The 23,737-nt window shown below is 46.2% G+C and overlaps 2 protein-coding genes across 8 annotated transcripts in view; both read left to right on the forward strand.

The window, feature by feature from the left end:
* The window catches only part of LOC120957747 (uncharacterized), a 457,854-nt gene that overhangs the window by 400,377 nt on the left and 33,740 nt on the right, over positions 1-23,737 (forward strand). The gene's annotated exons all lie outside the window — the stretch shown is intronic.
* The window catches only part of LOC120957744 (pseudouridylate synthase RPUSD2-like), a 203,896-nt gene that overhangs the window by 87,360 nt on the left and 92,799 nt on the right, over positions 1-23,737 (forward strand). For 4 of the 7 annotated variants that reach the window (XM_040380093.2, XM_040380096.2, XM_040380095.2 and 1 more), the window contains exon 3: positions 14,323-16,689. The exons of 1 other annotated variant lie outside the window; for it this stretch is intronic. In XM_040380093.2, the coding sequence (XP_040236027.2) occupies positions 16,087-16,689 (603 nt within the window). In that variant the 5' untranslated portion in view covers positions 14,323-16,086. The remainder of the gene's footprint in view (positions 1-14,322; positions 16,690-23,737) is intronic. 2 more of the 7 variants (XM_040380091.2, XM_040380092.2) reach the window with 2 other exon arrangements.

Consider the following 23,737-nt stretch of genomic DNA (forward strand, 5'->3'; position numbering starts at 1 on the left):
TTTATGGCTGCTTGAATGGATTTCGCTCTGTTTTTTTTCGTAAGTTGAAACAGGACGCGTGTAATACAGTTGTTATTGTGAAACGGCTTCTGTGCTGGGTGGCCAACGGCTCCAACCCTTCCGGACACAGCCGGGCCCGGAGCGAAAACACATCGGAGCGCCAATCATAAATTGAATTGCCCGGTTTCAATTGGTGGTTTCGACGCTTTCGCCCTAGCCGGCGGGTGTTAAATGGCACACACACACATGCGCACACATACATTCTCTCTTGCACACATACGAACGAGTTTAATGGTGTACGGGGTTTAAAATTAAATTGCAACCTGAAATATCTGCGAGCGCGCCCGTACCGCACCGTGACACGCAACATCCCTGCAGGTATTCGGTACGATCAAGCCTGACTCGAAATGAGCGGTGCAGCTTTTTGTTCCTTCTCTCTCTCTCTCTATTGTGCCCGCTAATCACCAGCAGACTGGACTAGGTCGTGCAGAAAAATGGCGATTGATGTACATTTGATGATAACTTTCGCGGGCGGCGGGTGTTCGAGAGAAGTCCTTTTGACGTTTCTGTGCTAAACTGTTCGTGTAATTTGGATTCGATTCGTGCTCGAGCGCTTTTAGTGTATTTGTCTGCAGTAATAATATTGGCATTACATTTTGGATGTAACCTGTCGCGCACAGTTCTATCCCGTTTGAAAGTGATACATACCTGTACGAAACGGTACATCGATTAAATTTAGGTTCTGTACTACAGCACGTAATTTAATGTTACTCCTTTTTTCCTTCAATGTATCTGACGCAACAACAACAAGCTAAGCCATTCAATTCTCATTACCAGATCGTGCCCCGTAGACGTCGTCGTCGTCGTCCAACTCGGGCACAACCCCTTTTTCTATAATCGATTATGATTCAGCATTTACACACAGCCAACCGTACTCTAACGCACAGAGCCGAACCGTCCCTTCAGGGTTCAATTGAACGAAAATGGGGTAGTTTTATTTGTTTTTGCTTATTTGCAGCATTACAAAATGGCTTCCTATTTCCACCCCCCTCCCCCAAAGGGCGCCACCGATCGAAAGGAATGTTGTGTTCTGGAGAGAGGTGGAGGGAAAAAGGCTCCGACACAAAGTGTTTGTTCATTGACCTTCGTAAACTCATTGGGCACACGCTTCATTTCTCTCGGGCGATAAAGTCGACCCAGTCCACCCAGACAAGTCCTCCCTTTTTCTTGGAAATTTAGTTTGCCTTTGGCAGCACACGTTAATTTAGGATTCAATCTTTGTTTTTTAAGTATGTCGGTCGAATTGATACTGGGCAGATTGAGGCTGTCAGAACCGGGTAGCACAGGCGAGACCTTACTATGAAGCGTTTCGGGTGTGGTGTATGGGATGGGAGTTGATCCTTTTTGCTCTCACTGCTGTCATAACATGCCTCGCAGTTGATCGAAGACCGTCACCTTTGTCACTCTTCATCTCGTGGTCGATCTCAGCGGGTGGTATGCGTGAGGGATGGAGGCAGGAGAAGGGATGGAGTTGTACAAAACGGTTACATTCGTCCGTTTGAAGCGTTTGGGTCGTGTTTTGGAATGGCGAGGTAAGGACGGTGTACCTTTGTCGGCTGAAATGGTACGTAAACAGAGACGACAGAGGTGTGCGCAAGTATATGGGAGTGTGTTTTGTGAAAGTCATTCGATGGTGAAACAAGCAAAGACCCGGACACATGGGACAGAAACACATACACACATTTACTAATAGTATTGACTAGCGGTACGGAAAGACAAACCAAACCGAAAGCAATAAAGATGAGCTCCGGCGGCGGCGTGTACATTGTCGGTGCTTTGCTGCTGTGCTGAAACAGTTCAAGTGGTGGTCATATTGCAGCGGCTGGTGAGTGACGACAACCGGTGGCGGCGATTGACGGCGATTTTGAAGTCAGAGTACAAATAAATATAGCTATTTGCTTTAGTGCTTAGTAGCGCGCGGTTGTTGTCTCGCTCGTGTTTTTCGTACCGCTCTGGGGCGTTAGAAATTGATGTGCTTGTTTCTGCTGCACCCGGTGTGTTTGTGTGTGTTGAGCGTACAGTGGCATGGTGGCAGCAGTAGCAGCTGGTAGAGGCAATTGTCAGGGCGTGAAGGTACAAAGATCAGGGCAATATGCGACATGAAAGGCTGCCGTTGGATGTCTTAATTTATGATGTGTTCGGAAATAAATCGATAATGATGCCTGTAACATTGTGTAAACAGTGCTTAATCATACCGTAATTGTAAGAGAGCGCTGTTTTGTATGTTAAAGCTTCGATTGAAAGCTGTAAAGTAATACAACTTATGTTGCCAAATTTGTTTGTAATATTATGTACAGGTGTATGTAGATTCGTCCCATACATTTTACTCATTCATCTGGGGTGGTCCTGTGCTACCGGATTCAACACATACTACTTTATAACATGCCCGTCGTGGGTTCAAGCCTCATATTGAGAGTCAGTCCTCCCGTTGGCAAGGACTGATTATCCGGCTGCGTGGTACTGCATAAGTCTCGAAATTCTGTATAGGCCGGTATGATCGTTACGCGAAATCGAAGAAGAAGCCTCGTTCTTCTAAGAATTTTGGAATGGAGGCGCCTAATATTAGGAAAGTTGAATGAATTTAAATACTATTTAAAACGACTGTTTGTATTATTATGCTTTCAAAATTAAAGCTGAATGTAATGAATAAGAAAATTGCAAAAAACAAGACTGAAAGATACGTTCAAAACTGAAATAGATTCTGTATTAGTATGGAAAATAGCAAATTTGTACAGTAAATTAATTTCAATTATTTTGATACTAATTTTGCATATGTATATTATCAGCTTCAAAAAGTGGTATGGATGTTTTTGAAACGATTGTTATTTTTGTTTTATATATTCTCATTTTCTCCATAAGCCAACATTACAACAAGCTTACAATTTTCCTTTCGATGCGCGCAGAATAAAAAAGAGAAATAAATCCATTCTCAAAGCTTTCTCGGTGCCCACTTTGACGATCACCTCTTTATGGTCGCAGATTGATTGATAGGAAATATCGAAGCACAACAAAGGATTATACGTGTATGTGTGTGAGTGTGTGAGTGTGTGAACCCTTTTTCTGCTACTGTGAAACTCTCCAACGGCACTGGGCTACATGGGTAAGCCTTCTTTCGCGTACCATTTTATGGCATGGCACACTGCTAGCAAAATCTCGGTGTACCAGCGCACCAAACACACACACACCGGAGCTTAACCAAACCCCATGGAGATCGATGTGGAAGAAGAACAAGAAGAAAAAATGCTCCAAAATTGGGTCGCGGAAAAACATGATTTTTTGGAAAAGAAAGCAGATGGGTGATAAAATGAAGGGTGGAAAATCCAGAATGATAGAGTACAGCGTGGTAGCAGCAGTTCCTGTCATTCAAAAAATCCCGAAGACCACACCACCCGATCAAGGCTAGGCTGTCACACCGTAACATATATGTCACCTTGTTTCGCGCAAGCGGGCGACGTGCTCGATGACGGCGGCGTTGTCATCGCCTTTGCATCGAATCACCTTACGAGTGTCATTTTTTGTTGTTGTTGCGGAAATGTCTATTGACGAATTTGTTAACATGCACCAGCCGTCACCGGGTGCGCCAGTGCCGAGCTCATCAGCAATATCGCAGCGGCGGCAGCTTTAGATCGAAGGATTTTCGCGAACTCTGCCATTCGTTTTCGGTCGCCGCCCGCCCGAGTTGTGGATGTCACCCCGTGTGACACTTTGACTACCGACGGAAAATCCCGTCGCATTTGCCTGGAATTGATGGCCAGATTTCTTGTGACTGTGTGTGTGTGTGTGTGTGTGTATGTGTTGTTTTACCGCCCTCTTCCGAAATCAGGCCACAATATATTGTATCGATGCCACAGATTTCCATCCATTCGTTTAAGGGTTTCAAATCTAACGTGATGACATTGTGTTTCTATCCGATTTGATGGGTCTTCGGTGGGGAGGATTTGAATCTAATTTTTTTTATTATAGATGCCGGCTGCTTGCTGCTACTACTACAACTATTTCGCAGAACGGTTGTGGGAAAGTTTGCAATCCGTCGCTGCTAACTTCCAGCTGGGATGTTAGTTTTATGTGCATACCAAATCAATGCGGGAGGGCGCTAAATTGGAAGCGGAAAAGGGATCAGCTCTCATGAATCATGCATGTGTCGTTTCCAATTTTCTTACAAGCTTCCTTCGGCTAGCCGAGCGTGTGTCCTACTTACAAAGAAGTTCAGAAAATCTATGAATAAAATTTAAAGTTTGGAGACTTTTAAATTAATGTAACATCCTGATAGTCTTTAATCAAACAAGAAAGCAACGTTTCCAATAAGAAATAGCACAGTATAGCTGTCGAATCTCAAGATCGTGAAGAAATGCTACCGACAAACGGTGAAGCCTGATAATCGGAATCGTTTCCCGTGCGTGACTTCGGTGCGATATCGATAAATCAAAACCCTTCCCCGGTGCGACAGCTTTCGGTGTGTTTGTATTTTAATATCAACAATTAACATCTGTTTCCTGTACAATTACGGTCACGTTAAGCCATCGCACAAACGCCAACGCCTTACGGCCGCCACCGCTGCCGCGGCCGCGCTCTCTAATCCTTTCCAGCACGAAAATCTAATTGAGCGCCATGAATACAATCTGCAGCATCAATCAATTAGCAGCGCGGTACAAGTTCTGGCCATTTGTGGCACCCCCACAATCTTAAACACGCCAAACGCCGTGCTCTTTCGCACTTCAATCGGAGCGCCGTTTTCCGCGAACACCAATACCCTGCACGTACGTGTGCCCATGGTTTGAACGGCAGAAGGAGTGTGTCTTGAGTGTATGAACGAGTGAGGGGGAGGGCAAATTGAGAGAAATAGCACCCCGGGCGATCGTAAAGCGGAATAGAACGAGGAACGTTTTTCTCCACTAGAGAAAACTTTAATCTTTTAATTATTTCCTTAGCGTTTCCTGCTAGCAAGCTGAGCGTGATTTTTGGAGCACCGTCAGGGACATTGGCGGTGGGAGTATTTTCCTACTTGCGCGAAAAGGTTCAATAATGCTGCCAGGCTGCTTGCTAGCAACCCCGAGCAAACGATACACGTGGTGTGCCGCCGCACGTTGGAGTGTGCAAGCGTAAGGAAGTGCCAACACACGCGCGAGAGCGGTTTAGGGTGTGTGGTTTGTGGCGTTCCGCGTCGGTCATTTCGGTTGCGGGTCAATCACTCATCGTAGCACGACGACGCGCCACCATAGCGCGCTCACCCACCCCGCCGTCACCGGGGGGAACGATTCTCATAAATTGTGTGTTTCGATTGTGCACACTGACACTACCGCGCGCGACACGTGAACTTGAGGGAGGCCAATAAATAAATATCTCATTTAAATTTCCATACGGTCAGACAAAACCGCCAACAACCAACCACCAACCAAGCACCACCAACCACCACCGGAGCGACCGTCGCCCGGATGTGTGTATGCGCAAATCTGACGCAATGGAAAAGTTCGCACCATAAATCAAGGATTCTGCCGCCGTTGGGACAGAACGGTAAGGACGCACGGGGCGCATTTAGGCAATTTTTGGTTGGTTGTTTCTTATTCCTCACAAGCTACCCCCGTCCCACTCATCCTTAAAATCTCGCACAAGAAGTTGTTGGTGTAAGCTTTGGAGAAGAAGAAAAGAAAAAAAAGAAACATCCAGAAGGTTGTGCCAATTGTGTCAGATCAGGAGAAATTGTCACAAGATAAGGCGGGAACAACTTTGTCGTGTCGTGTTGCGGATTTTTTGTGTTGTGTTGTTTTGGTCTACAGACTACAGCAAAAAAAAATCCCCTCACACGCCTTGAAGAAGGTGCCCTGAGGAGTGTGATGGCATCGAGACACGACGCACTGTGGAAGTGTGGAAAACTTAGTGCAAAGTGAAGGAAAATAATAAAAAATAATACCACTCTGGCTCATCCGCCGACCGGGTGGGGGCAGTTTGGCCGTGTTAGGTTTGTGTGGAAGGAATTAATAAAGAATCATCATCAGCATCATCATCATCATCGCTGGGCCCCAAAACGGTACGAATGGGACAAATAATCTAAGTGGAAGTTTTACTACCGTCCCGGAGAGTTATTCTGATTTTTCTTCATTTTCATTTCTTTTTCTTCCGCAAAAAAAAAAACAACATAAAAAACGCGGATCTGAACTCTCTCTCGCTCGCTTGCTTCCTTCCTTCCACACGCCGGATGTACAATTCGTAATGTGTCGGGTCGAGGTTAGGAGTCATTTGTCTCTCTCATTCTTCCGACTGCAAACGTTTGGTTGGTTTGAGTTTGTTTGTCTCTCCTCCCGTCTTCCGACGTTTCACTTTCTATTGGTGCGGCCCCCGTCGTCGGCCAACCTTGGGGACATTGGGAGTAGCGCGTACTGCACAGAGGCTCGAGGCAAGGCCGGTATAACGATCCCTTGATTATTGTAGGGGTGTAGTTGAAACCGTCCTGCCTTTTGCTGCATTGGACGTGAGCGGTCCGTGGAAGGAACGGGAGGGAAGCGGTGTTTACGCACTTTTTTTTTAACACACCGCAGGCATATGGTGAAGACGAAGCCTCTTGCTGTCTCGCTGGGTGTGTTTTACGTCAGACGGCAGAAGGTTAGCAGCGGGGGCTGGCAAGGGCAAAGGTGATGGGAATAATTCTTCAAGATTTATAATTTATAGTGTTTTATTGGTGGTTTGAGAAAGTTTTCTCGTTTATCTCTGCGGTTACTACGGCATTCATGACTGCCGCAGCCGCCGCCAAGACTTTTAGCCAGGTAGGTGGGTGGACGGCGTCGTGGTGGGTACAGCGCTGCGTAACACCATCGTGATGCTCATCGTTACAAATAGGAAATGATTATGTTGGCAGCAAAGTGTTATTACTCTGGTGTACCGAAGGTTTTGTAAGAAGGAGGAAAAGTAACAAAAATCAAGAATCTCTACTGTGACGATAGGTGCTTATCGTAATAAGCCTAAACTGTATCCATTCACTTGACATCATAACGCCAAACTACGCTACAAATTTGACATATCTGTCAGCAACAAGAGAGCTCTTTAATGGATTGAATACCCTCCAGGGGAAGGACTTCATGTAGTGTTCTGGAAGGAGAGAGAGAGAGTTCACCATGACAGTGTACATATCGCGGTCTGTAGTTGGATTTGGGTTTTTTTTTCTTTACCCGCTACACCCCAGTTGCATGTAACAGGTTGGCACCCATTCACTGCCTCGGAAGACGCTAGAAGACACGAACCTTCCAGATGGATTGGCAAAACTCTTAACTCAATTAGCTGACGGCAAAAGCCAGTCAGCACATTTCGGACGTCATCCTCAACCGGGCAAGGCACAGTTACACATCTCGGTTTCTTCGCTTCTCAAGATGTGTACCTACACACTTCGGAACAGCAGCAGCAGCAGCAACTGGTTGAGTGGGGACATCTTTGCGATGACTTGATAAACTTTACCGATCATACAGGCGCACTGGTGTGATAAATGTGTGATATAGTTCACGCACGTACTCCAACCAGGAAAACTGGATGTTTGTTTTGTCTGTTGCCTGTTTGTCTGTGAGTACGAGGCTAACAAATTGCTGAGTAATCTTTCGATTTGTTGTCTCGTGAATTATTTGTGAAGAGTTTTATTTTTAGCTCACCAGCTCACGCTTTACGCTTATCACATTTACATCTTGTAATGAAGAGATTTTCTTGTGACGTCATTTAATTATGTTACTTTTTGTACTCTTATCTCTTATACATCGTTCCTTTGCTTGCGAGCTAGATATGGCAAAGCCGATAATGTGTCTATCCGGTACCGCATTATGCAAATCGTCTCGCATGCGTTACTATTTTTCAATCAAACAAATCACTACCATTCGCTGTCAATCTCCAGTGATCATTCTGCCATGTGCGTACGACTGATTTGCGCGGGTATCATCAATTTCAGCTCAGCATTCCTGAACATCCATGACATGTAAATAGTCTTCTCTTCGTTTTTTTCTTCTGTTGCGTTGTTGTCGTACTTAATGGACTCACCCGAGACGACGGTAGCCTCCTCCGAGTCCTTTGCCACCGAGCATCGTGGTTGTGGGGCAATTAATCAAATCAATCACCCGTCTCACTTGAAGCCACCCGTCTTGAGAATAAAAGGACGAGAAACTTCTTGAGAATGAATCACGCTGTGTACGCGGGAAGTGGCAAGGCACAAAGAGAGCGAGAGAGAGAGAGAGAGAGAGAGAGTGGATAAAAAATTGCAAGCTTTGCAAAAGAAGCTTGAATATGAAATAGTGGCACACTCGGTGCTTTTGATGGTCAAACTGATGGTGGCATGGTACGATGGGGATGGCAAGGTCTCTCCCCACTCGATCTGCTACTTCCGTTACGAAACTTTACGGAGTGCGCGTGCTTAACGGTTGTGACGGTCGTCTCACCATGACTCGGGGTGATCATTTTTATGTGCACAGTCAAATTAGCTTAAACGTTGGCAATATCCAAATAAATAATCAATCAGTTCACGGCATTATTCCTTCCCTTGTGGCAACACTGCTCCACACCGCCATTGCGCGTACTATTTATTATACCAGCGTCGACGCCGTCTTCCATAGCAGCAGCAGTCTAGAACAATCTGCACGCTCGGTGAACGTTAGGTTACGGAAGATGTGATGATGCTGATGCGGGAAGACCTTTTTTTTACTGTTCAACAACAAACTTCCCTCTCACCAAACAAGCTCCAAGCGGTAGAAAGCGATGGAGTCGGCGGGCCACTTGACGTGTGCTTGAAAAATGAACATCCACTCGTCTGAGTAGTTGCTGCATGTACACAGCGAAGGCTCGTCAGTAGTTGCGTCGGTCGGTCGGTCGGTCGAGCAGCAGCTCCTCCCCTACAGCTAGCCGTATTGGGTGACGGTATCGGTGTCGGTACGTAAATCCGTCCCGCAAGGGAATGTAAGAAGCTTTCACAACGAGCTTTTTTTTGTTCGTTCTAACGCTAATCGTTATGTTAGTTGTTTGCGTTGGGACAAGAGGTGGGCCGTTTATCAACAGCTTTGACTGTTTTTCCCTTGGTTTCTTCAACGCTTGAAGGGTCAACGAAAGTGTTGACTTTTTTGAACATTCCGGCAGCACCTTTTGCCTGCACGGAAGGTAGAAGCTTTCGAGCAGCAAACCAGTTAACTCAAGGTGTACCTCTAGCTTAACCGGCTCCACCACTAGACTTAGGCTTCAGTATCAAAGCACAAAAGAGCTTCCCTTTTTTGTTACGTTTGATTCTGTTGGGTTTTACTGTTTGTTGCACGGATAAACGCTAACGGTGCTCAGCGCGTCTACCAAGAATTCTGAGAATGAATTCGGCGAACTTTCGTTTCAATCTTTCCACGAAGACACTTTTTTTATGTGTCTGTGTGTGCTTTACGCTGAAGTTATTAAAGCTACGGTGACTTTATCATGCCGCACCCGGTGAAGCAACGGCTGCCAAATTCCTCGAGGCAGCAGCATGGTGTCCCAATGCACAACGATAAGTAAAGCTTGTCCTTGCTATCGTTGCTGCTGTTGTTGTTGTTGTTGATGGTGCTCTGTGTGCTGCAGAGCACCGACAACCAGAGCAAAATAAACTGAAAGCCAAAGCGCTTTGGTGGTGGTTGGTTCCCTGCGGCGGATCGCACCATTGACGGAATATCGCAAGGATGCACCTAATGAACATTTATGCTTATATGCCGTATCACAATTACCGGTCTTGTGGAGGTGAAAGCGGGAGGTACGGCCGTACTGGAGGTACTTAAGAGGAGTAGTGAAGTGAAGTGTGTGGCGTGTGTTATCGTTCGTACGCGACCCGGGGGTGTCTCGATTGAAATCTAATATACGCGCAACCCCGAAACCGGTAACCGGCAATGTGTTGCTTCTTGGGTCTTGGGTTGGAAATGTACGACAGCCCAGCCTTCTGGTTGCAGAAGCAGCAGCAATCTTGCTCCTGTGGTGTAGGGCTCCAGAGCACCGGGGTAGATAAAGAAAGCGTCACAATGGGGCGGGAGAGAGGAAGGGGAACAATCGAACGGATACAGCCGATGGAAGCGGAAGCTTAAATCCTGCAACGATGGTGGGGTGCCCCATCGCACTACACCTCACAGCAAACGAAAATGATCCTGTGGAAACCCGCTTTTTAATGGGATTTGTTTCTTTCTTCTTTTTTTTGCCTTGCTGAAGCTAGGTGTAGTTGCAAGAGGAAAATGGCCGATATCCGCCTTCCTTTTGTGCCGGGGCGGGCGCGGTAATGCAAAAATCAATTCGCCGCAAACGGAATCGGACGGCAATGATGATGATGATGCTGCACGTTCTACGGGCTTCAGCTAATGGTTCTTTAATAGCCAGTAATCAGTGGTGGCCGTACGAGGCGGTGGAAAACAGTGTCAAGATACACATGGCGGTACGGGAGCTACCACCCGCCGTGGCCTGTCCCGAACGCTGGACGTTCGTGTCAATGCCTATTGACACATGGATGCCGGTGCCGAATTACGGACACCGTGCGGATTGCTCCCCAGGAAACGTGAATTAGTGTTGAAAAGGCGAAAATGTCCTCCCATCGCCTCTCCCAATCGCAATCATTCCTGGGTCTTTAGTTCGCTGACGCATGAAATTAGATTTGTTCTGTGTTGTCGCCTCTGTGCGAGCTTCTTTGTTCGGTTTTACTGTTAGCCCGAAATGCGTAACAGATCGACAACTGGGAATTACAAGCTTTTGGCAGAAGGACTGCGTTGTGTGGTGCAGGTGTGGGACCTTTTTGGTTGAAAATTATCCATAAATCATCCCGCTCATGGCACGTGCTGCGGATGGGGAGGGAAAGCAAAAGCCTGACGTACAAGGGCACATCCACCTGCCAGCAGACTCTCCGGTGTCCATGTGGGAGCATTGGTCCTAGTTCAGAGCGCGGTTTCCGGTTTGGCGAAAGGTTAAATTCATCCTCCCGGGAACGATGGACACATTGCACCCCGGCTGGGAGGTGAAAGTTTTTGATAGCACTGTCGGTCGGTTGAATCGTATCGAATTCCAGGCCAAACAGCGCGCAGCCTTGGCCCCGTCACCAGGTGTGAGTGAAATGTGTGTGTGTGTGTGTTTGTTTGGGATTTTTTTCGTGCCGTCACGGTCACATGGACCAAATTCAGATTTATGTTTTGTTTTGTGTAGTCCGCTCTGTCGCTCGCTACCGGGGTTTTTATGCCAGATGATCACTGTTTAGTTGTATTGCTGTGTTCCCGTCCGTTGCGCAATGTGCTTCGGTTGGTTCTGGAGCGGGTGGCTTGTTCGTACGTATGTTTAAAGGTAAATATTATAAATCCTTCAATCCTGTTCCGGCCTGGTGTTTCGACTCTGGTTGGCTTGGTTTTTGCAACTCGCAGCTTCCGACGATGTTTAGACAAGCTCGGTGCGTTACGAGAGCCAACAAACCTTTTTATACACCCCGGCCGAAGTCAAAAGGTGAATCTCTTGTCTGTGGTGGGCATACACGGCTGTCTCGTTGAAACTCCACGCCGTCCAGTTCACTGATCTAGAGAATCCAACCGTGGACATATTTCGATGTTGGTTTTGGCTCGGAACCCGCCGCGGCCCGTCAGCCAAGGTCACGTGCATTGGAGTGTCGTGGTGGGTACGGGTACGGACAAATCTTCACGTTCAATTACTCGATTTGTCCGCGTACACAGCGACGTTGTTTACCTGTGGAATGTTGTTTTGAGCGACTGTGGTGCGCCGGTCTTGCCGGTCATGAAGTTATGAAGCCTTCGGTCAGATTTTGTGTGAGAAAATGCTGCCCTTTCATTCCAGCTCCCACTGGTCTGGTTGGTGGAGCACCGTGAAAAGAGAAGGATGTAAATACAAACTGTTCGTACTCGCTATTCTGTAGTTTGCGAAACTCAGGCTGGTGGAGGCAGTGCGAAAGCTAAGTTATTCGCTGTTTGGATTCTAGGCAGAGCATCTGGTGGTGTGTATAAATCTTTTTCATTAACACCAACGTATGTGGGTCGAATGTGCAACCAACCTGCCTGCCCACCAGCTTCATATTTATTCAACGAGTTAGAGGCACTGGCATGTGACACAGTACAAGTTTTGGTTTCCCTTGGCTTTGAATTGTACGAGTGTTTGATCTAGCTAACGCTCGAACGGGATGTTGGTAGTGGAAGGTACCGAGTAGCAGAGTGGCATAAGCGAAGTGCATATTGTGTTGGTAAGAGACTTGTTATTCTGTGCCAGTTTTTTTTTCAACCGAAACACAAGTTCACAGTAGTTTGAGCAGCTGGAATAACAATCCATTGTAATTACAAGAAAGTTTAGTGATTTAGATCGTTGGGGAATTGATTTTGAGTATGTAGAAATTGATTTTGAGTATGCCAAGAAAACTTTGGATCCAGTTGTTATCAGCGCTAAATGAAACAATGAAACAGAAATATCCTCACATCTATTATTAAAACACAATAAAAGCAATGAAGGACGCATAACACCGCAGGTTTAATTAATCGGCTCTCATCCATTATCCATTGGTATCAGTTTTAATTTCCTTGATTTATGATGAACCCAGGGTTCGATTACAAGCGTGGTGTCATTTCCACCTGTGCGTCACCTGTATCATCCTTTCCGGAATCATGCAACCCGATTATCCTTGAACAGAGATGAGATGGTTGTGATCGTCTTTCAGGGTACCGGGGTTATCATGAATGTTATCTATTTTTGGGGATCGAGCACTAATCGTCCAACACAATGGAGCACATCAAACATGGTGTCGTGATAGGGGCTCTGTTTTTTCTCGGCACCCTAATTAGCACCGAAATGATCCATGGAGAAGCCATCAGTCATCAAAGAAGAAGAGAGCGTGCGGTTCGTTATTAATTTTTGTCACGAAAATCTTGCTCACCCAGTGCCCAATAGCATTGGGTAATGTTATTAATCGATGAGTATTAATCAGAACATAGTGTTGATATTTGGAGGATATTAATTTGTTGAAATTATACAACTGCACGTGCTGATAAACTTTATGTAAGGGGCACTCTGTTGGCTTGATAACGAATGGAAATACATCAATTATGTTCTTTATTTATACCAAATATATTGCAATATTAGAGACATTCCGTGGGCTGGCTTCGTTGTAATGATAGTGAGTGTATGGCCTTACAATAAAATGCCTGTGAAGGTTTCAAATCTTGCATACGACCAGTCCGATTCTTTAATGTGGAGGACGATGAACAAAGAGGGTAATGCCAAATATTTCGAATTGAATCTCGCTTGTCAATACAATGTTGTTGTTGTTTATTCTTGTTTCTAATACACGAAATCATCCGCCATCAGCACAAGCAGCTGAACAGCTTAGTCGTATTAGTCTGCTAATAAATGGAAAACATTTCATCGCAATCAACTGTCAACGGTGCGCCTCCAGTCAGTCAGCCAAACCTTATTCTTCCCGTAATAGCACCAGCCGTAACGGTGCTTTTTAGGCCTCCGCTTACCCTGGTTTCACTTCATGTCTATGCACATGTATGCTGTCGTCATCAGCGGCAGCTACTGACTCCCCGTTTTGCCCCGATATTCTTATTTTGAGTCCCATCATCATCATTATCGTAAAGCTCTTTGCCCGGTGACTCGTTGGCCTCATTGCGCCTCCTCCATGACGCGCGGCTTGACGAAAACCGAAGCGTGTGTTGTGCATACGACGCAACGGCAGCCCATCATTTACACCAGCGTGCTTCCGAAGAAGGGGATTCGAAAAGTACCACCTTCGAAATTATGGCAAGGCCGTAAAAAGGCACAGAGAGTCAGTCAAAAATGTCAAGTGGCGGTGGAGATGCCGGGAGACAGTGTGAGAGAGGGAGAGGGAGAGGGAGAGAGAGGGAGTCTGTGTTGCTGTAATGTAGCGGAATGTTGTACGGTGGGTTCTGGTTTAGTCGAAATCTTTCGCGAAGGTTACGAAATTGCGCTGCCTGCCATGGGAAGGGAGATATAGTATAGCTACGTAGGTGGAAAGGGCGATTATTTAAAGGGTCTGTACTGAACTTCAAAACGTGAGGCAATGGCTCTTCGAAAGCGGTTACGTTTCGTTAATCAGGTCGATGAAATGGATAAGAAAAATGCTAGCCTTCCAGAAGCAAAAAGAAAACCCAGCAAACGAAGATTCTTCACATTTATGTTCGCTAATTAGCTGCGTGCACTCATCGCACCGCAACCAACGCAAACGCGAAGGTTACGTGAAGCGTACGCAAAATCGTTGATGTTCGTCGTTTTAAAAGTATACATTTTTCTTCACCTTTGCAGAGCGTGGGCAAGTGTGGCGTGTGTGGAAACGGTTTAAAATATACAAAAAAGTATAACAGCATCTACGGAAAAAATAGCTCCAACAGTCATCGCCATGAGATCGCTGATCGAAGCGATGATGATTACAGTGGATTACGCTACTATTACGCTCGCAACGCAAGAACCGCTTTTCGCGACCGTCCCAGACTTGAACCGTGATGACTCCGCGCATATATTTTTAATGTAATATAAAATTGGTTCGTTTTCTTTCGCAAAATACCCCAAAGGTACGAAAAATTGTCATCTGTTTTCCTACCAGCCTTCACGTTGGCAGCATACTAATTGAGTTTTGTCATCGAACCGTCCGTTTGTGTCCTCACGTTCAGGGACTTCATAGACACGGTGGAAACATAGCGCCGCTGGTTGTGAGTGTGCGTTTGTATGGTTCGATAATTAACTGCTCATTCGCCGCATTTTACCTACTGCTACTGCTGGAGATGCAACAACGTCTCGCCGGTACACAGCAACAACCGTCACACCGACGGACATCCGGAGCACGGAGCGTCGTACGAGTCTAAAAAAGGACATGCTTCGATCGCACTCGGCACTCGGACGGTGAAACATCAACCCTGCACGACACGGTGTGGACAAATGTTTTCGTCTGTTGTGCGCTCGTGTTTGCACCTCATTTCGTCGGCCACGCTTTCGTTCGGTCGGATGTCCTACTAGCGCGCCTCGAAAGCCGCGCAACGCTCAAAACAGCACAGAAGGTGTCGATCACTATCGGAGAATCTGTCGGCGGAAGGTGATTCATCCGTTCAGGATAGCAAGCGACTGTCAGCGGGAGAGTGCACACGCAAAAGCTCCTATCTGCCGCGTGTCACAGACTACCCTAAGAGTTGGTGGTAATATTCCGGCTCAACACAATCACGTCAGTACCTCTGGGGAAAGAGAGATAGAGTGAGAGTGTGAAAGGGAGTTGTTCCAACATTATTTGTTCGTAAAGTTTGTCAATGTCTTGACGGAAATCCTAAACTTTACCGTACTCTGTACCACGTACTCTCTCTCTCACGGCACTAGCACCACGTGCGCGCTTGTGTCATTTCGATAGCGTGGAAAAGCGACCAACGCTGTAGGTTGTTGGTATTAATATATTCCAAATTCCAGCTGCCGAGCTGTGGACATCGCGTCGGTACAGGCGTGCAGGTTTTCGTTCCCAGTGTCTATCGACCGCAGTGCACCTATAGCTGCCTGCAATCGGTTTTCCACCATCGTTCAGGAAGCGGCTTGCACCGAGATAAGCACAAGCAGGCTGTGAAAGTTGTGCTATCGGAAAAGCGGGGGCTGTTGGTGATAGAATCTTTCGCTTTGGGGGGAAAAATCCAGCAGAGCGTAGTGAATTTCTTAGCGCTTGTGTGTGTGTGTGTGCGCGCGCGAGTGAAAGATTTGTTTGCTCCGTCGAGGTGCGAAGCGTGCAGTGCAGAACGCAGTTTGCTTTTGGCTCGAGTGAAACATGCGGGTGTAAAAGCAGTGCAGTAAAGAAAAGCCATCTTATTCTTCTAGCGCTCAACAAAGCCATCAAAGGCAGCACGGTTTGCATTGAAAGGTGTTTAAAGTGTCGCTTAATACGCCGTGCTTAGATTCCGCCCACGGTGCGGTTTGATTGTGAACCAAGCTTTAGTGTGTTTCGCGTCAGTGGTTGAGTTTTGGTTTATTTTTTGTTGTTGTTATTTTTGTTGATTCTACTGACTCTTGTGTAGTAAAAAAAAAGAAAGGCCAGTGAAGATGCAGCATCATCCAGGATCGTGGTACATACCGTGGGGTGTCCCGGGGATGGGGCTGCAAAAAATGTTGGCCGTGCCGTTCAATCCGGCCACGGCCGGTTTCCATCAGCCACAGATAGCGGCCGCAGCCGTGCAACCACCGACCGTACAGTCGGTGCAGAGTCCGCAGGTGCAGCAGGCCGCTGCCACTCAGCAGGCCGCCTATCAGCATCCGCTGCACCATCCGGCCGCAGCACTGCACAATACGGCCGCCGTAGCCGCTGCAGCTGCAATGCACCAGCACCAGCATCAGCATCAACATCAGCATCAGCATCAACATCAGCATCCGCACCAGCACCAGCACCAACCGCTGCATCCGGCGGCTGCTGCGGCCATGTTCACGCCGCTGACGCTGCGGAGCTTCGTCACGCATCCGCATCTGAATCTGGGCCAGCAACCGATGGCTACCGCCCAGCAGCCCCAGCAGCCGCAGCTCGCAGCGAGCCAAACGCAGTCGCAGCTAACCACCATCAATCTGAACAGCGTCGGTGTCGTTCCAGTGCGCCAGAAGACGAGCGTCCCGGTCAGCGTCCCGTCGAACACGCTCATCATGCCGATGCGAAAGGTACGTAAAGGGGAATGGGAAAGGTTGTGTATGTGTATATATATATGTGTGTGTGTGTGGGAAGGACCCTGTTTGTGACGCATGTTTGCATGTAATCTTGGCGAGATATCTGCAGGATGCTGCTGCCCTAGCCACTGCTCGTTTGTACCTACGGCGGGGTGGTCGTTCGAACGATTCCAACGACTCCTTTCTGCATCGTTAGGCAGCAGAAGTTTTGATTGGAAATGAAACAGTGTTTGTCAACTCGCTCTCCTTCTGCCCCGTCGCACGAGTAACTCGCACTCGTGTCTGCTCTCCTGTGTTCAAGCAAGTAAGCGGAATGAAATTCAAATTGAATATTTTCTTCCCATTGCTTGCTGCAGCACAGTAAGAAATGGCTGCAAACGTTCGGTAGAATTGCAGTAGCACTGGTACAATTTCGGATGGGAGGCGGTTCGGGGTTGCATGAAGGAACAAGCTAACATTTGCATAATGTTTATTTGTTAGAAACGAGTGTGACATGCGTGCAAAATGTTTGTTTGCAAGAGTGTGATTGTATCCTGCAATTGGTTCAAAGCAGAATAATTTTTTCCAACCGATTTTTAAATCAGACCGTCAGAAGAAGCTGTCTGGAATTTTGTAAAATAGATCCCTTTTATATTTTAAGCCAGAATTTTGAGCCTTTCGGTATTGTTGCATTCATCATCCGAGTTTTGTTTGCCATACCCGACTTTTTCTGTGTGAAATGGGCTAATAAGAAATTTAATACCATTTAAAATATATTTTTAAACAATTTTTCACCTTTAGTCACAAAATACGTATACATGTAATGAGCTAACCTGATCGAGCAGGCTACTAATTGGCTTTTTTTTTACATTTTTCGTCTTCTTTTGTGGCGCAACAAGCATTATCGTGCTGCCTGTAACTTTATTGGGTTTGGTTATCAGTGACTTATGGACTACCTATAAAAAGGATAGTTAGTTCTTCGTATCCATCATTTACGGTCCATACGGGGCTAGAACCCAAGACGGACATGTTGTTTAGTCATGCGAGTAGTCGTCAATTCCTACGAGATCGGCCACAATTTACATTTTTAGGCTATAATAATTATGACCGAAAACCGTAGTTTGGCGAGTTGTTATGCATGGAGTGTTGAGATGATATCAGCCGCCAACTGTCAAACTCCATTAAAAACCGACCAGTATCATGAAAGGCACTACCATGAACAGTATGCATAGAATAATATTAGAATTCAGAGCGAATTATATCAGTTTTTTTATTGTCCCAGTACATTTGCCTCAAAAATGTTTTCTTTTCATATGATAACAATGAGAAAGCAACAACAACAATAGTTTATCTTCTTTTTCAACAAAGGTTGCCGTTCATTAGACACTAGTCAATAAATCATCACGCGCTGCGTTTGCTCGCTTGACGCTGAAATAATATCCTAACGTACGTACGCGTTAATCGATATAAATGTTCTTTCTCCGTGATTCCGTGAAGCTGCTACGAACCACCGCCGTTTGGCCACCAGACGCACGGATACCAAATTAGTCGGTGGCAATGGCAGAAGTCGGTACGTCAGTCGTTTCCGTCGTTAGATTTTGTTTCCCTCCCCTTACTCCCTAGTCGATTTGGAGTACGTTCGTGTTACAGCTAGCAATCCTAATTAAACTACTTTGGTTCTTTCTTACGCACTGTCGCTTGCTTCATCAAGTCTCGGCTCTTTTTCCCACCGGGGGTTGGTGCCGGGTTGCAAAACTAGATCCTCTTACCGTAGCGCGGTTGGACGGCCCTATAGTCCCAGGCGTAGGCAACGATTTCCTGGTGATGCTGGGTGATGGCCCCCGGTAAATATAGGACCTAGGCCAAAAATAGCTTTGCCACACCGCATCACGAACTCTGCGAGTCTGGGCTCGGTGGGGGTAGCGCATGCCGCTCTGGGGATCCCTATTGTGTGTGAGTTGAGCACGTATAGCTCGTAGGCTACCGCGTATAATTATAATAGCCAACGACACCAGGCGTCACATCGAATCATTGCGACCGACCGGCTTCCCCGCCCGTCCGTCCATTCGGACCACATGATCTGGTCTGGTATCGTACGCTGGTAGTCGTCAAGCCATTTCGGAAGAGCCACAGAGTGGCAGCATTCTTCTTGCTCAAGAGGCTTCCATTTCCTTCACCACGTTTAGCACTTCAAGGGAACGGCATTGCCAACCGTGCTCCGGCTCCGGCACGCGCGTGAGATGCTAAAAAATCAAATAAACCGGCCGGCCTGCGGGACCTGCTCGCGAGACAAAAGGTGCCCAAGGCTTTTCCAAGCAATTTGGCAAAAGGTGGCTCCTTACAGGGACTGCTCGTGGTTCGTGCGGTGTCGGTCTGTTGCTTTTTTTTGTGCTCTCGTCCTGATAGTGCGTGTTTCACACCGCACAATAAAAGTCAACATTTACGACCCTCAAATCTTGCGTTTAATCTTAAGCTGCGTTTAAGAAACAATGCCAGATCAACGCGTTGACAAGCTTTGTGTAGGTGGTTGTTTGAATGTGCGTGTGAATGGCATCAAGAGGGGGTGGGAGGGGAGGCGAGAACACGTCAAGTCTGGAAGTTCGCTCCGGCCGTTACTTTGGAACTTGGGTGTGGGATCTGTCGTTTTAGGATCAAGCGACAAACTGCATGCGGCTCGATTTGCATTACGTGGGATGATACGCTTCCAGTGGGAGGCTTTCAAGAGGTTGGTGGGTAACCGTAGTGTGGCATTTTGATTTTAGTGTGTTTGAGAACGTTTTAGTACCGGTCCGTGCAAACCGTAATGGCACCAGGCAGGTAACGGTTGTGTTTTGTTAAATCTCTTAAGATTATGTACAAATAATATACTTTGGTCGTTGGTTCGTCCACTGATCGTTGATGGGAATTATTGATTTTTCTGTTTGCCGTTAATTTTGCAGGAAAGCCAGTAGAAGCATATTTAGAGCATCTGATATTTTTCTACACATTGTTACTACTGTCTTATCGTGAGTGAGAAACGTAGCTGCTGATTGTTGTCTTTTTTCTCTCTTCATCAATAATAAAGTTAAAATGTCCTCGGTGAAGCACATCGAAAGACGCACAAAAATATGCTCGACAGTACGGGCGGGTACCACCATCTTCTGGCGAATGAAACGCAATAATTAGATCATGTACACGCACACACTGTCTACAGCCAGACGCCAAAATAGCATCTTCACAGCTTGTGCCTGCGCAATGTGCCATAAATTAAAACAGTTAGCGAACGGTTAGTGTGTTCTAGTTCGGCGTCACCAAAGACCATTACCGGCCGATTGGTCGGTCGGCAGTCGGCGGTGAATCGGTCTGTGAGTGTGGTCTTGCATCATTTACGGCCCATTTGTGGCCCCATCTGTGACATCGTGCTCCTAGTGTCCAAGAGTGCGGCCGCCACAGTTGTATGTGTGCTAGAGCCATTGCAAGAAGCACCACCACCACCGCTCTCACTTATTCACGACGGATCCTTGTGCAAAGAAAGCGTTCCGTTCGGCCTCGGGCGTTAACTTTATTATTTTAAAAGATAAATTATAGAATTAATCACGGTCGTTTTGCGGGTGAGGCGGAATTGTTCGAAGCGTAGTTTTGTTCTTCTAAAAATAGGTTCTGTTTGTGGAACTTACGGTAGTTGCTGCTATATTGCCTTTCGAGCTATGGTTTTTTTTTATCGTCTGCCGTTCAGGGAATTAAGGAAAGCGTGTTTGTGACACACATTCAACGCTGTGTGGCTTAATCGTGGCACCGAAATGTCATCGCCAAGTCAGCCGAGTATCCTTTCGCCAAGAGTACTCCCTTTAGCAGGAAAATAGCAAATAGCCTTTGCTCTCTCACGCTCACTCGGCAGGTCAAGATAGCATGACAGCAGGATGTGAATCAGGCGCCTTTTTTAAACGCCTGATCTTTCCGCTCCACCCTTAGCCAGTGTTCCCGCTTTCTCCCGTTTTTCTGTTAAAGCCCTTACCCTCTGGGGTAGGATTAAAACGTGCAATACGCGTACGGAACCAAGGGACTCATCTACTCCCGCCCCAACTCTGCCCGCTTAAATGAGCTCAGCAAAATAAAATAATAATTCCGTCAACGAAGCCGCTCGCAAAACCGACAGCGACACAGATCCGCCGCTACCGGGTACGAGCCACTATTCTAGCGTTGCTTCTTCCGCCCCCTCGGGGCATAGTGGCGTCATATCCTGCGGGCGCCACAGTTGACCGCGCCTTGCGCGAGCGGAAAGGAAAGTGAAAGCTTTGTCACAGTGTGCCGAGAAGATCGGAAGCTTTTTAGTGAGCTTTATTATTTTTTTATTATGCGTCTCACTTTTTGCACCTCCCCCCCAACAACCGTTACGGTTCTATTTATAGGAGATGGTTACTTTCGTCCTCGTTTGCTTGCCTCTGGTAGTATAAAGTTCACCTTTGGGATATAGTGCCGCTGTGTCTGCTTATGTGTGTGTGTTTGCGCTGGATCGGCATTTCCTGTGCTAGCTGCTTAGTGTTGGATGAGCCGTAGCAGTGACGGAGATGACGGGTGGATTAATTACTTTAGTGAAGTTTTAATTGACTTCTTTGCTCCGTATGCTGCGCTGGGTGCCATTTTGCGGGGGCGATATTGACTTACATTTTATGACGCTGTACATAGAAAATGTAAACGGGGCATCTCTGTGCAAATGTTGACGATTGTTTAATTATGGATGGTTTTTTTTTATCAACATTGTTTTCTTTGTCGAAGTTGCAACATACATAGTTTATGTAGATATTTGAAATAAGACATTGTATAGTTATATTAACTACCTTAGATTAGAGCTCCTAATAAACCGTAATGGATAAGCAAAACCAACGCTGACTTTTTTTTTCTATTGAATTAAAGCCCTAAGAAACTCATCTTTCATGCGAAAGGCTTTGCTTTGGCAGACTTTAAAAGAGAAAACATTTGTTTTTGTTCAATTAGTTTGGCTTTTTTATGGAATGGTCATTAGCTTGCCTAATTACTTTTAGCAGCAGTAATTTCAATAATGCCCTCCAACACTAGCTCATCTGTAAAGTAATTTTTCGTATGCTAATGACGATAATTTTTGGGCCTTGTTTTACTTGACCATGAAATGGAATGGTTACGCGACACAGTTTCTTTAAATCTTTCAATATTTAAAGCTAATATAGCATTCTACTAACTAATGCAGCGTCTATCTCTTTGCATACTTTTCTGTAATCCATCGATCACCTCGTCTATTGCAAAGAAAAGTTTTTGAAACTCTTACATAAACCGAAACGGTTGTACATAGCCATTAGTTTCACAATTCTTTACAACGTCCAAACAAATGCTTTCTTTCACGTATCATAAGTCAAGCGTCGTAGCTCAGATTCAGAAGATTTCCAACAAAAACAGAAAAGAAAAGAAAGGGTTCCATTACAATAGAACGATTCCAAAGCGCATTAGTTAAATTTTCGCTTCTGTTGATTTGGTTTTTAAACACACGCCCAAATCGCCACAACCGGGCGCCCGCCCGACGTTATTCTTAGCTCAGCTTCCGGTTGCCCCCGGTCCCTCGGTAGCGTGATAAATCACTCCGGCAAATGTTTCCAAAATATGTACGTCTGTCCCTGCTCGAGTAAGAAGAAGAGGGCAAAAAAAACACACACACAGAAGAAATGCTCAACCACCACCCTTACCCGATGGTTGATGGATGAAAGTTTACTTTGGCGCCATTGGGTTATCTCAAGCGGGGAGGGGCAAGTGTGGGAAGGGAAGGCACAGCCAGCTTCTTGCGCCGAACCGAACCTAGTTCGCGTGGTTCAGACAGAAATCTCCTCCCTTTCTTCTTGCCCTTTCTTATACAAAAGCGGCGGGTATCGTTGTTGCGTTCATCAATCCTGATTTTGGTTGGAACCTCCGGAAGCTCCTAAAATATCGAGTGAAACGAGATAAAAATCGATGATGTCTTGTGACCGCCTCATACCCTCTTTCCAGTCCTTTTGGTGGTCCGTTCTACGTTCCGCCCTCTGCCCTTTTGCTGTGAAGAAATGGGGTAACAGAAGGATGATGGGTTAAGCAAAATTTCCAGTCTTCAAGCCGCTCGTCCAATCAGTCAAAACTAATTAGGCATCCTTGCTGCCGCCAGCAAAAACAATTTTGGAACGCTCTAATTGAAGGTTTTGTGGACTTTCGTCGCTCTGCTTCATGGTTTTGAACCGCTAAGCTTAGACTGGTGGTAGCCAAATCTACAGGAAGTGAATGGCAGTTTTGCGTTTTCCAGCAATTGACTAATGGACTGATTCGTTGACTGAAAGTGAATTAGTCTTCTCATCAATAGATATCGGAGATCTGTTGTCATGCTGATTATGTTTGTTGTTATTGTCGCATTCTTGAATCGCTTTTCAAATTATAAATGTAATCTTAGTTTAGCTTCTTAGAAAGCATACGACTTCTTCAATTTTAATACAATTTGTTCGTTTGAAATTGATTTTCTTGCTGTTACAATTTTAATTTTGAATGCCTTTTTTACCCGATCAAAAGGGAGCGACAAAGTGTTCCACACTGTTGCATAAACGGGATCGGACATTCTTTGTTTTCCTTTGACTCCCTGGACAAGACATGTGGCTCTAAGTATACATCTCCTTTGGGGGAAGCAGAGTATAGTTGTGGGAGGTGGTTGTACTGGTTGAAAAGTGTTGATTGCTATCTTTATTCGCTACCATAAAGTCACGTACGTGACGAAGCAGCTAACGATGTTGATATATTGGGCGTATGGGGCAATCGAACACAGAGTCACTGCAGTGTAATGATAATGATGCTCATGCTTCAAAGTTGTGTATCACCGATGGGACGTTTCGTGAAAGAGGGTCCCAGTGGAGGGAGCGTCCCAAGTTGGACGCTGGGCAGAAAGTTTTTATTCTTTCGCATCGTCAGCAAAAGATCTGCAACGGTTGCGCTGTGGCCTTCCTTACAAGGAAGTGACCAGCCAGCGCGATCTGCCGCTTCCCGTTGATAGAGTTTAACTTTTGTTAAACTAGTTACGTCTTTGTGTAACGCGCACACTAAA

This window comes from Anopheles coluzzii, chromosome 3, assembly GCF_943734685.1.
Source record: "Anopheles coluzzii chromosome 3, AcolN3, whole genome shotgun sequence".
NCBI lineage: Eukaryota > Metazoa > Arthropoda > Insecta > Diptera > Culicidae > Anopheles > Anopheles coluzzii.